We start from the raw sequence: 13,192 nt of genomic DNA on the forward strand, positions 1-13,192 counted from the left end.
ACGGACCACGCTGAATGAGGACTCGAGGAAAAGAGGCAGCAGCAGGCACGCAAGCATAAAGAAAGAAAAAATGGCGCTCACTTGTACTGCCTCCGCGCCTCGGAGAAAGCATGACGGCCTCCGATTGGCTGTAAGCTGCGAGCAGGCCAGGATCATTTTTTTGCAGGGGGGTGTTTGCCCGTGCACAGCCGGGTCTAAACCACTTTTTCTAGGGTGGCGTCGGCAGTTTTCCCCGTCACCGCGGGGGAAAGCCAACTTGCTGGGGCACTTTTGAGGATCACGGAGTTTGATATATCGGTTGTCGTTGCTATTTTCGTTCGATGTAACAGTAACTTTTGCTATATATTCTCAATGTAAATTTACCGCATTTAGAAACTGTTCGATATACGGGATAATTTGATATAAATGGGTTCGATATAGTCGGGCTCGACTGTATTGACACAACCTTTGAGGTTGAGGCCCCTATGGTAAACTTCTCTGATGACCAAGCAGATGAAGCAAAAGACAGAGAGGGCACTTACAAGGGCCTTGGTGGGTCTGATGCCAGCAGGGTGCCATCATTCTGGATGAGCCCATCGTCCTCGTCAGAGTCTGAGCCCACCATCTCGGATGAAGCAGGCGGCCTGGGCTGGGCACCATTCAGCCTCTGAGATGGCGCCAGGCGCGCTCCGTTCGAGCCCCGTCCCCCAGCACCGCTCAGGGCAAGCTCGTTCAGCTGTTGCGCTAGCACTTCCAGCTCCTGTAAGAAAACAGGGCAGCCGCTGTCACAAAGAAGCACACGAAAAGAAGGAAAGGGAGGAAATACGGGAAGGCGCATTAGATCCAATTTACTAGTTCAATACCCTGCACAGGGTTCAGAAAAGAAAAAAGAAAAACCGAACTTGCGAAGTTTGCAATGCGGAGGACGCCTGGTTTGACCATTACTTCAACGACTGTTAGATGATGCTGCCGGTGATACATCTGCCTGCTAGGTCTGCTTTAGAGACTTAGCTGCTGTAAGAAGTATCAAATACACTGTGCTGATGTTGTGTGTTCTAGCCTTCATCCCTTGTTTCTAGTTTCTTCCTTATTTGATCGATCCACAACAGTATTGTAGGCAGCAATGAATCTGTCCACGTTTTAAAAGGTTAGAAACTGGACTCGCATAAAGAAAGCATGGTGCAAACGTAATGTGATCATACAGTGAGGAAGAGGAAGCACTTATCATGAGGATCAGACAAGCCAGTGATCAGATCGTGCAGTCGTCGACGTGTTGTGCAATCTCATACTACAAAGGCATCTCATACTCCAAAGGCAGTTTAGTATCATCCTGTGTCATCTAGCCATACGACAACATAGATGTTGCATGCATGCCACTTTACTCAAGAGCTCACAGATGATACTCTGACGCGTGTTCCCACACCTGAGAGAGTTCTTGCTGTCTAAACTGTTTTGAGATAAGGGGTGTCTATGTCGCCGTTAGATTAATGGGAATGACGCATGACAGTGTCCGTGGCTTATGGTGTGTGCTGCCGGAAGTGTTCGCTGCCGTGCTTGAGCACACACTCCATAGCCTCTACCTTGAAGGCAGCTGTGTAACATGAATACTGCCCTAGGGAGAAACAGCACCGAGACAGACAAAGCAAGGTGAAAGCGCACAACGCAGGTGGCCACCTCACTAAATGGTGATGTAGCCCCTTCAGTGCTGTTGCCTCTCACTGGGGGGCAAGTACCGGGCGCAATAATTAAGCGAAGAAAAGAAGATCAAAAATAAAGTTTTGATGACAAAATTCGGGGGTGCAATTCATTGTTTGTTTTTATTCTAATTACAACCACATTGCAAGCATAACTGCAATGAAATCCAACTCATGACTTCATCATCCCGTCATGAGATCTTTCGTTAATGAATTTTTCATAATATACTTTATCACCATTGTCTGTGCAATGAATTCCTCTTGATTAACTTCACACTGACTAGACAATTCTACTAAACTTGGCAGAATTAAGTACTTTATACCAGTCCTCTTTAGTATGCACTGCGAAAGAGTGGAACCACAGTCCCCTACCAATTGTAACCAACCATTGAACATCACCAATTTATGAAATGTTTAGCTAGTGTTGTACATTAACACTTTCACATTTTTATGTTCATAACCCACTTCCGTCTGTAATGACAATTTGACCTTGAAAGCATCTGTAGGAGTTCAGATAAGGACAGACCAAGGGGGGTCCCCGACTATTTTTTTGTTTTGCACGAAATTTTTATATGAGATGGGCAAATGTCTCTATAGAAAGAAATGAACCTTCATTCTGTAGAAATTTTCATGGATTTCTAGGGAAAAATTCGCGCTTCACAAGAGGTGGAAAAAGGCAATTCTGCAACTTTCAGATTTCAGAACTTTGGAGGCCTATCACTAAAAAATTAACGCATTGTGGACATCAGTGTTAATTTTTCGTAAATCTACACCAACAGTACTATTGGTCTACGGAAATTTAAATTTGTGTCACTGACAGTACATTTTTGAAAAATTGGCAAACTTTGAACTTGGCAAAGCGACTGCCTCTGGCTGACCCCTAATTCAAGGGTCTTTTTTCGCAGTTTTCACTAATGCGCTGAAGCTGAAAATATTTCAGTCTACGAAAGGTTTTTGCTAATTAAGCAAAATATCATGCGACTACACTCGTTATTTATTTCGTTATAAAATCCCGAAAATGCCATAATTGCAAAACTAGCGAGAATTGCAACATTTTAGGGTCGTTTTAAAAAAATAATCATCATTGATTTTTACGAAAATGATGAACTATAACCCGACCATGACTGCTAAATATTGTGCTGCAAAAATATGTTGCATTATTTTGTTTTAAGTAAGGAAATTGAGCCTATTTTAATACCCATGTATGGTCTTAACATCGATGTGTGGCGTTCTTATGATAAAATAAATTTAATAGACATATTTAGTTCATAGCTCGCATTTTTGGTTTTAATAATGACGATTGACCCAACTTGTGTCTTTTTGACTGTTTTGAGTCACAGAAAAGCTGAGCTTGAATTTTCAGAGCTCGCTTTTTTGGTTTTAATAATGACGATTGACCCAACTTGTGTCTTTTTGACTGTTTTGAGTCACAGAAAAGCTAAGCTTGAATTTTCAGAGCTCCTCTGTCTGTATCTATACTACGGCACCACGTTGAGGCAGCAGGCACGCTAGAGCGCCTACAGCAAGACCAGAGTGTAATAAAATACCAGCCGCAAGAGGCGGAAACAAAAGTACGTATCACAGCCAAGCACTCCGAGAACCTGTGACAAAGAATACATGACCATCGTGAAATGCGAGACGCACCGAGGTGCACCTGCAGCGGTCGGACCCAGACGGGAGAGTGCGTTCCCCTCACCCCTGAAAAGAAGCTTTTTGGGTGTGGACCGTATGTCAGTCTGGATAAAGAACTTGAATGAAGAAGTCGTGTTGTTTTGTACGCGTGTCAATGATACATTTTTTTCATCATTTTGTAGTTACTCTCGTGTTGTCCTCTATTATTAATAATAAGTTATTTCGTAAGTAGATAAGATAGAAATTGCGGAGTGTGTAAGAAGCCCAGTGGAAGCAGCTCTCTTCACGTAAACTATGGTGTCAAGACATCAGCTGCGACCCGGCTACTGAACTTTCGTTATTCCACTAAGAACTTCCTTGGACGCTACCTTCACCCCAAAGTGAGTGTGCCTTATACTCACTGTAACCTACTGTATGACTGAGAAACAGCACTGTGGCGCAGTTCTGATGGCAAAGTTTCCTGAGCGAAATTGCTGCGCTGACTACTTAAACAGACACAAGCAAAAGATCAGGTTTCAAAGGAATTTCCGCAGTGTCATAGACTTGGGAATTGACAATCTAAAGAAAGTGTTGGAAGCTGACACAGCTCTCAGAGTTGACACAGTGCTCAGAATTGCTTTGGGAACTTTAAAGAAGGCATTGAGCATATGGAAGAGGAATCCAGTCAGTCCAATCGGGGTTTCCAGACTACAGAGGAAGTCGACATGGAACTACGCAATAATTAGCGACGATGTTCGCCAAGACTCTGCACATGCTTGCTTGGCTCTGAGAAAAACCAAGGATCACATTGAAGATTATGCTCCAATTTACACGAAACTACCAATTGTGAGTGATGGAGTAGCTGCCCATTATAAGAACCGCTTCCAACTGCACGAATTGCAATGCAGTCAGCTTCACACAACCAAGTGGCTTTTTTCGGCAATGGGGCACGGCAAAAATGCCTGTGACGGCGTCGGTGGCGTTGTGAAACACCAAGCCACACTACGCAACCTGCGTTCCCCTTCCACCGAGGTCGTTCAGTGCGCAAGTGATTTCGTTACTATTGTAGCCAGTAAACTTAAAAAGGTTTTCTTACTGCATGTGGAGAAGAGTGAAGTGGAAGCCTTCAGAGAACTGAAGAAGGAGGAATGGAAACTTGCCAGACGGGTTCAAGGGATTCAGGCAACCCACATGCGGAAACACATCAAATCGGACCAAGGGAATTTCCTGTACATAACGCGGTGTGCAGACACAGAGTGGAAGGAGTTCTGAATCTACAGTGTGCAAAATTTGATTACCCGACTGGATATTCCTCGTTCTAGGTGACGTGAATAAACTATTTAATGCACAACATGAACGTGTGGCGCTTGAAGATTCATGAAATCCTCACCCACCATCTCAACCCATTTCGGCAAATGATAAATTCGTCGAAATATTAGGACCGCAACTGTGTTAATATTCCCATACAATGGTAATGCTCGAGCCACCTGCACATTATTGCAACCAACTCTAGTCCACAAATTTCTTTGCTTGATGGAAGAAAATCAGGGTAAGTATGAAGCTGAAGATGGTAACACGAAGGCTGTTATTATTAATAAAGTACAGAAAGATATCTTTGCAGCATTTTCATTGAGATATGGCCCTCAAGAAGTCTTAGGGCAAGTTAATAATCATTTTCGTTAAGGAAACAAACGCGAACCTCACTTTCGGGCCCCCTTTTTCTACCACCCAGCAGTGAGCAATTGGGTCTAGGCACACTAGCGCAACAATAACATTTTCCCGTACTGTTAGGGAAATACTAGTTAATTCTCTTTTGCGTTAGATACATGGTATGATGTGAACTAAAATGGCTGACGTGTAGAAAGATTTGCGCTCTGCACCACGAGCTTTCATTTGTACGCGCTCTCGCGTGCCGCCTGTCTCAATGTACTGGTAGGGATACAGACAGAGGAGCTCTGAAAATTCAAGCTCAGCTGTTCTGTGACTCAAAACGGTCAAAAAGACACAAGCTGGGTCAATCGTCATTAAAACCAAAAAAGCAAGCTACGAACTAAATATGTCTATTAAATTTATTTTATCATAACGACACACATCGATGTTAAGACCATACATGGGTATTCAAATAGGCTCAATTTCCTCAATTAAAACAAACTAATGCAACATATTTTTGCAACACAATATTTAGCAGTCATGGTCGGGTTGATGATTATTTTTTTTAAAACAACCCTAAAATGTTGCAATTTTCGCTAGTTTTGCAATTATGGCATGTTTGGGATTTTATAACTAAATAAATATCGAGTGCAGTCGCATAATTTTTGCTTAATTAGCAAAAAACCTTTCGTAGACTTGTGAGAGATATTTTCGGCTTTAGCGCATTAGAGAAAACTGTGAAAAAAGGCCCCTGAATTTGGGGTCAGCCAGAGGCTGTCGCTGAAAAATCAAAGTTTGGCAATTTTTCAAAAATGTACTGTCAGTGACACAAATTTAAATTTCCGTAGACCGATAGTACGGTAAATATGTAGTCAAATAAAAAGATTACTGGTGAAAGAATCACCCCTCTTGAATATACGGTATTCGATTCGTATTTCAAGTTATGCATTCGCAGTCAATTTGCAGTAGAAAATTTTGATATTCGCACACCCCTAATTTGTAGTAATAAATTATGTCAGCAAATGAGGCAAAGTAGCTTCTTCACATGATTTAAAGACAGAACAGAGAGATAGAAACATTTTTCTCTCCTGTCTGCATCCTTTAGTGCAAGTGACCTTTTTAACCATTCATGCAGAGATTTCCCATGACAATGCAAAGAAAAGGCAGCCAACCTCAGGCCTGCGGTTGGGGCCTCTGCTGTTTGGTGGAGGTGGCAGGGGCTGCTGGTGGGATGAGGAGCTTCCGCGGGCTCCCCCAGCCTGATGGTTGCGTGGCGGTGTAGCTGGCTTGCGCTCCTCCTCCACGGGAATTGGTGGCAATGGCTTGCTGGGCGGCGGGGGATCGGGCACCACTGCGTCATGTAGAAACATAGGCAAAACACTTACTACTGGGTGTGACTGATACTTTATGGTTCAGCATACAATACACTATCGCTAAACAGAACCTGAAGGGATCAGGAAGAGAACGTTCCGTTTAAGAGGAGTTCTGTTTACTGAGAGATGAACAGGGGTGCAGAATTCAAATACGAAATTGATCATGTTGGAGGCAGGTGTTCCATTTAAGCAGAAATTGCGAGCCTACCGTATAGGCTGAACTGGAACACATTCGCTGATCTCTGTTCTAGACATGCTGGGAACAGATGAGTACTTAGTAAAAGAAGATCAGACAATCGAAAGAGTTTGTTCAGCCAAGAAAATAAAATTTATTAGGTGGACTTAAAGGGGCCCTGCAACACTTTTTCAAGTAGCCATGGAATGGCTTCACTAAAGGAACTTATTGCCTCACGAATCGAACACCGCAAAAGTCCTTAGAATCCGTCCAGTACGAGCGGAGTTACAAAGATTTGTCGCACGCTGTAAGCTAAGCAGGGGGGGATGGTACAAAGGAAGAAGGTACAGTAAAACCTCATTAATTCGTACTTGGTTATTTCAAAATCCCGCTTAATTCGAAGGGTTTCTGCAGTCCCGTATTTTGCAATGTAAATCTGAGTGGATATTTTGAAGTGGCGGTCAGTGCCAGCCCGGTTAATTCGAAAACTCTGGGTGCCATGTGCCAATTCCCGATCCCGATTTCACCGCAACTCCGAGGAAGCGACGGCCATTAGGAGCCACAGGGCAATGCAGTGTAGCGATATTAATGAGTGACAGTTGAAGCAACCCAGCCTCGCTGGTGCTAGCGCAAAAAGAAAGTAAAAAAAAAAAAAAAAACGCCAAGCCTGCGCTGAAACCGCAGCACAGTCACAGCGAAAGCTGGAAGAGCGGCGTTTCTAGAGCCCGTTGTAAGCTCTCTTGGGGCTACAATACAAGTAGACTAGAAAGGTACCCACTACGCCATAAATCACAATTTTTGTGAAGTTGGGAAGCACCTACTAAGCCATTATTCGTCATTCTGCGGAGAAGCGAGGCACCAGCTACACGTCTGAAAGGCATTATGTGCACTTTGTTGACGCGACGACTGATGACGATGAAGAATTATGGCTCAGCCCTTTGTAATGGGTTGGAAGCTTTAAACGGCCCACCAGTTATGTAATTTGCATTGGGTGACGCCCGCTCGCTCTTTCCCTCTCCCGCCATGCTGTATAACATACGTTGACGTGGGAGAGAGAGGGGGGGGGGGGGCACGAAGAACTTTACTGAGACCCCGAGGAAATGGATCATGCGCTCATGGGCTTCCTTGGCAACCAATCCAAGTGCACTTGCGAGGAACCCACTACGCTATAAAGCATTGTAATTTTACTGAGACCCCAAGGAAATGGATCTGCGCTTATAGGCTTCCTTGGCAACCAATACAAGTGCACTTGCGAGGAACCCACTACGCTCTAAATCATTCTAATTTCTGAGAAGTAGGGCAGCAGGCACTGTGCCATTTTTCGTCATTTTACGGAGATCCGTGGTACCTGCTAAACGCATGTAAGGCATTATGCGCACTTTGTTGATGCTGTGCCTGATGACGACGAAGAATTATGGCAGAGGTGTTTGTAATGGGTTGGAAGCATTTCACAACCTACTCGTTGCGCAATTCGCATTGTGTGACGCCTGGTTACAGAATTCGCGTTGTGCGACGCTTGGTGCTTATTTTACTCTTCTACCACGCTATACTGCATATGCTAATGTGGTTCCTTCCCGACATGAAGCCTGTATAGGACCTTTTTGCAAGGCAGTTTCAAGCACCGGCATGGCTCAGAGGTTGAATACTGGGCTCCCACGCAGAGGGCCCAGGTTCGAACCTCGTTCCATCCTGGAATTTTTTTCTTATTTCGTTTTTTTTTCTTATTTCGATCGATACTGGTTACGGACACCGGCGGCGGCGGCGGCGGCGGCGGCGGCGGACAACTACGGCGCCAAAAACGGCCGGTGAAATGATCTCATAACAGCTTTCGCTGTAAAAGAAAACGCAGTCTTGTGGTCAGCTACAACGTGCACCTGCGGAAAATAAGACGTGCTTCACTGCAACACAGCGGTGACACGCGGGCAGCATGTCGCATGCTTCTCACGTCAGTGTGTCATGATTTATCCATTCTTTTTGGGAAAAGAAAAGATAATAAAGGACGACCTGACGGAATTCATGATGTATACGAACCTCCGATTGGCGGTTGCTATGACAATTTGCGCACTTGCACTGCTGGCGGAGTGCTTGCCTGCAACGCCTACTTCGAAAACTCAGTTCGAAAACTTCAATGATCATGTTTTCCAGCCAGAACACATTGCGGATTCCGTCACACTGGCCATTATCATATTCTTTGTTTTACCAGAAAGAATGGGCGAATGGTTGCATCATGGCACGCTGACGCTGTGAGGAGCAGGTGACATGCTACACGCGTGTCACCACTGTGCTGCAGTGAAGCACACCTTTTTTTCCGCAGGCATGCATTTCAGCTGACCACAAGACTTCCTTTTTATTGCGATAGCAATTATATGTACAGTCTCGGCTGGATTGTGCCGTCGCCGTCGTCATGCACCGTATATGTATAAGTATGTATATATATATAAAAGCCCCAAAGAAAAATAATTCAGAAAAATGCTTCCGAAGCGCGGAATCGAACCAGGGACCTCTTGCTCCGCAGCGAGTGGCACTATCCACTACGCCACGAAACGCAGATCCTCCACGTAGCTAACGGCGAGCGTTATATACACACGCTTTACCGCTGGATGGACTCGGAGACGGCAGGCGATAATAAGAGTTTCTTCATTACCAGCGAGATGGCGCTAGGAGCCCGACGGGCGCATTTAAAAGTCGTCGGCGGGCTCGCTCGCTTCTTCTAATATTTGCGCATGGGAGAACCTTGCCCTTCCGCTGTCTGCTCGCGCGGTTTTCTCGTGGTGAGGGGAAGAGGAATGTTTCAAGATTTCACCGTGATGTCCGCGCTCATGTTACGGCGCGTACGAAAGTCACTCGAGCTCAGGGACGCCGCTAAACAAACAAACAGAAGATGAGCGCGAACTATCAAGTGCCACAGCTCGACACTTGAAGCACGCTAGTTTCCTTCGCTGCTTCGGTCGCCTTTGCAACAGGAGCGCTGTTCAAACTGAGAGTATCCATAGGCGAGCCTCACTTCGTATAGCATTAATTTCTTGCTATCACATTCATTGCTTCGCCCTTGCGGCGAAACTGTGACTTTTTTTTTTCTTTTATTTTGCGCTGACAGCAGCGAGGCCCGCAGTTTTCCCGGGTTTGCGGCAAAAATGGGACCGGGTATTGCTGGAAAACAACCCTTGGAGCCGCAAACTAGAAGGCCAAACGACCACCTCTGATTACTTTCAGTAATTCAAAGTTCCTTGTATCCCGCTTTTTGTATGTTTCGTTAATTCGAAAACCCGCTTAATTCGAAAGTTTTTCACAGTCCCAGTGAGTCTGAATTAACGAGGTTTTACTGTACGTCACGTACGCCTCCTGAACTTGAGCACATTTTCTTTTATTTTTTTTTTTTTCGAACGTGTGGTGCACTTTTCAGTGCGATCGCGGGCGAGTGGCAGCCTCTTGCGGCAGCCGCAGTAACTACCGAGCGCGCCATGTTCAATTCAGCCAATGGCGTTGAACCTGCCTGTGACTCCTTAAGCGTAATTTTTTGTCGAGAGAAGAGGAAGCGCTTTTTAGCTGACTTTGCGAATTTATTGTAAATCCCAGGCCGCATGCTGCGCTATGTTTGGCTCGCGTGTTCTCGGGAGCCTCGACTACCAATCAGCAGAGTTTTCTGACCATGCTGAAAAAGTGTTGCAGGGCCCCTTGAAAAAGAAAATCAGGAATTATGCTCTCCTTGTACTACGTTTGCAAGCGATCACATTTGTTTGGATTTGCGCTAGAGTGACATCACCTTCATATACACTCAACAAGAGTGCCGCCGCGATGGCGATCTTTGTTGCTAATGGGTGCAAGCGGTCACCATTGAGGTAATCTGAGCAAGAAGCGAATTCAACAGTCCAACCAATGAATTCAATCTGCCGTCTATGGGAGGTAATAATTCCATTACTGTGTTCTTACATTCAGTATGAAGAGCGTCGCACCCATAAAGGAAGTTTTCAGTAAAGTTGCACTAGAGTAAGTGAGTGATCAGCGATTATAATTTTTAAATTTTTCAATCTAAGTGGCATGGCCCAGCCAAGCTCCATAGAATTCTATGTATTAAAGGGGCCCTGCAACCATTTCTCAGCATGGTCAGAAAACTCTGCCGATAGGCAGACAAGGCTCCACAGAACATGCGGCCTGGAATTTAGTCAGCTAAAAAGCGCTTCCTCTTCTCTCAACAAAAACGACGCTTACGGTGTCACTGCCATTGGCCACGCCATTGGCTGATTTGAACATGGCGTGCTCGGTAGTTACTGTGCTCGGCAGTTACTCGGCAGTCACTTGCCCGCACGTGCGATCGCACTGAAAGTACGTCGCATGCCCGAAGAAAAAAAAAAAGAAAAAAAAAATGTGCTCAAGGTCACGAGGCGCGCGACATACCTTCTTCCCCCATGCCACCCCTTGCTGCTTAGCTTCCAGCACTTTCGTGGGGACGAGAGATGAGAGAAAGCAATTACAGCGTGTGACAAATCTTTGCAACTTCACTCATACTGGACGAATTCTAAAAATTTTTGCGGTGGTCGATTCGTGAGGAAATAAGTTCCTTTAATGAAGCCATTCCATGGCTACTTGGAAGAGTGTTGCAGGGCCCCTTTAAAGAGTTTTCATTTGCACGCAAATTGGGTCTACCATGGTTAATTTCAACTGCACGCTGCTATGCCTGGCTTCACTCTGGCGGTCACTTTCCCAGCTGAGAGAAAGGCAGTACGACTTACTAGCTATATCATCACCGTCCTCTTTGTTGCCACTGACCGACGTCAGCAAGAGCGTATTCGAATCTCCAAGGCTACGCTTTGCAGTCGAAAATGCATCCCGGCCACATTGAACGTTCAGTTTTCTATAGTCGGATACAATTTAAGAAGTCCGGAGAGGCCCCGCCCAGATGACCTAAGAGCGGCAGCCCATCACATCTGCGACTAAAGAAATAGTCCTGCTCATGACGTCCGTGGTGCATGCTTGCATTCATCTGCCTTTGATGAGGAAATGCTGCCGACTAATAAGCTTGTATCCGACCACAATTAGTTAGTTGAATCGGCAGTCCACTGTAGCATGCATAGAGGCACATACGTTAAACACTACATCTGTACACAAGAGCTGCATGGCTGATCTAAAGACCGCGACTTCTACCCAGAAGAAGATATGCAACAATTATCGCAACAAAACTTGCTCACAATGAATACGGACACTGCTCACCTATAACCCTCTGTGGTGGCACTGGTGGTGGCCTGGCAGGAAGTTCGGGAGGCTTGCTTGGTTGCTGCGGCTGCTGCTGCTGTGGAGCAGTGAGCGTACCATCCCGGGCCTGTAACTGCTGGAAGTTCCGCTTCAGGGTCAAGTCGCGCTGTGCCGGCTCTACGGAGCCCGGCTCGCCTGCTGTACCATCTTCGTCCTCACCCTCGCTGCCACTGCAGAGAGATGAAACCCACACTTGAGTAACCAACCATAACGCTACTTTCCCCGCAGGCACGCCGAGGCTACCCTCACCTGCAGTCTGTCAAACAAAATCCAAGAACACCTTTTGTCAGTGCATTGCTCTCTGGTTAGAAACAGTAACAAAAATGTGATAATAATAAAGTTACCCAAGGGTGTCCGATTTGTTTTTTTTTTTTTTTTGTAAGTTGCAGGGACACAAAAGAAGCACACAACAAAGCTGGCAATTAGCTGAAAAAAGAAATTTGTGTTTTGAGGTATGCAAGCGGGGAAAACGAAAGTGCACGAAACAACAATTGTCACAGGTAGGGGCACATGCTTTTATGCTACAGGTGTGATACACCGGGCTACCACAGTGACCACCCTCTCGTTCACTTTCTTGGCTATTGGCGCAGTGATCTAGGTGAGCAAGTGTCAACTAGTGCACTTGTGGCCATGCTTGCCAACAACAAGGGCTTCAGCGAGCCACTAACCTGTATCGGTAATCGTCGGGCCCTCCTGGCACTTCCCTGGGACCTCCTGCTCCTGTGGCTGAGCGCTTGTGTTTACGGCATCGGTCCATATGGTCTTTGAGTTGAATGCGCACCTTTACCCAGGAGAGACAAGTGAGACTTGTGCACAATGGTGCAAAATAAAAAAAAAAGTTACAATTGTTTTTCCCCCCTTCCAGATAGTACACTGCTAGACAAATACACAACCTCACAACTGATACACTTCTTTCAGAATACTTATTTTAGATGCAACTATTACAATCTAATGCTGCTCAAAAAAAAGAAAAAGAAGTATGTGTGTGTGGGGGGGGGGTAGTAGTACAGGGGAAGATGGGAGCTAGAAGAAATGAAAAAAATTCGTGAACATGGGGTGTTGCTGGAGCCAATGCTTCTTAAAGACAAGTCCACTCGTTTTTGAAACGTAGGCTCCAGCGACATCCCGCATTCATTAACTTTTTTTATAATGCAATGTTATGTTACATCATTCCTGCTTCACTCAGTGGAACAAATAAGGGAATAGGATAAATGAAATGCAAACAACAAAAGGAAATGGGGGCCGAAAAGGGTCCATTTAAACAGCTATGTTGGTTAGAGATGCACTGACATGTCTGGAAGTACAAAAGTGCCACTACAATGTTACCCCCTTTTTTTATGCACACATACAAAAACACGAACGCTCTTGATTTTGAAAATTAAGATACGAAATTCTGGTGTTTTACGTGCCAAAGCCATTATGATATGACGCAAGCCATAGGGCATTGAATTTGGCCATAC

The 13,192-nt window shown here is 45.2% G+C and overlaps 1 protein-coding gene across 3 annotated transcripts in view; it reads right to left on the reverse strand.

Annotated features, from left to right (window-relative positions):
- LOC119387238 (serine/threonine-protein kinase mig-15) overlaps positions 1-13,192 on the reverse strand; it is a gene marked incomplete at its 3' end in the record, with an annotated part of 46,250 nt that overhangs the window by 17,221 nt on the left and 15,837 nt on the right. For all 3 annotated transcript variants that reach the window (XM_049413448.1, XM_049413447.1, XM_037654567.2), the window contains 4 exon segments: positions 522-739; positions 6,107-6,285; positions 11,691-11,902; positions 12,401-12,513. In XM_049413448.1, coding sequence (XP_049269405.1) covers positions 522-739; positions 6,107-6,285; positions 11,691-11,902; positions 12,401-12,513 — 722 coding nt within the window.

Source organism: Rhipicephalus sanguineus, chromosome 3 (genome assembly GCF_013339695.2).
Source record: "Rhipicephalus sanguineus isolate Rsan-2018 chromosome 3, BIME_Rsan_1.4, whole genome shotgun sequence".
In the NCBI taxonomy this organism is placed as follows: Eukaryota; Metazoa; Arthropoda; class Arachnida; order Ixodida; family Ixodidae; genus Rhipicephalus; species Rhipicephalus sanguineus.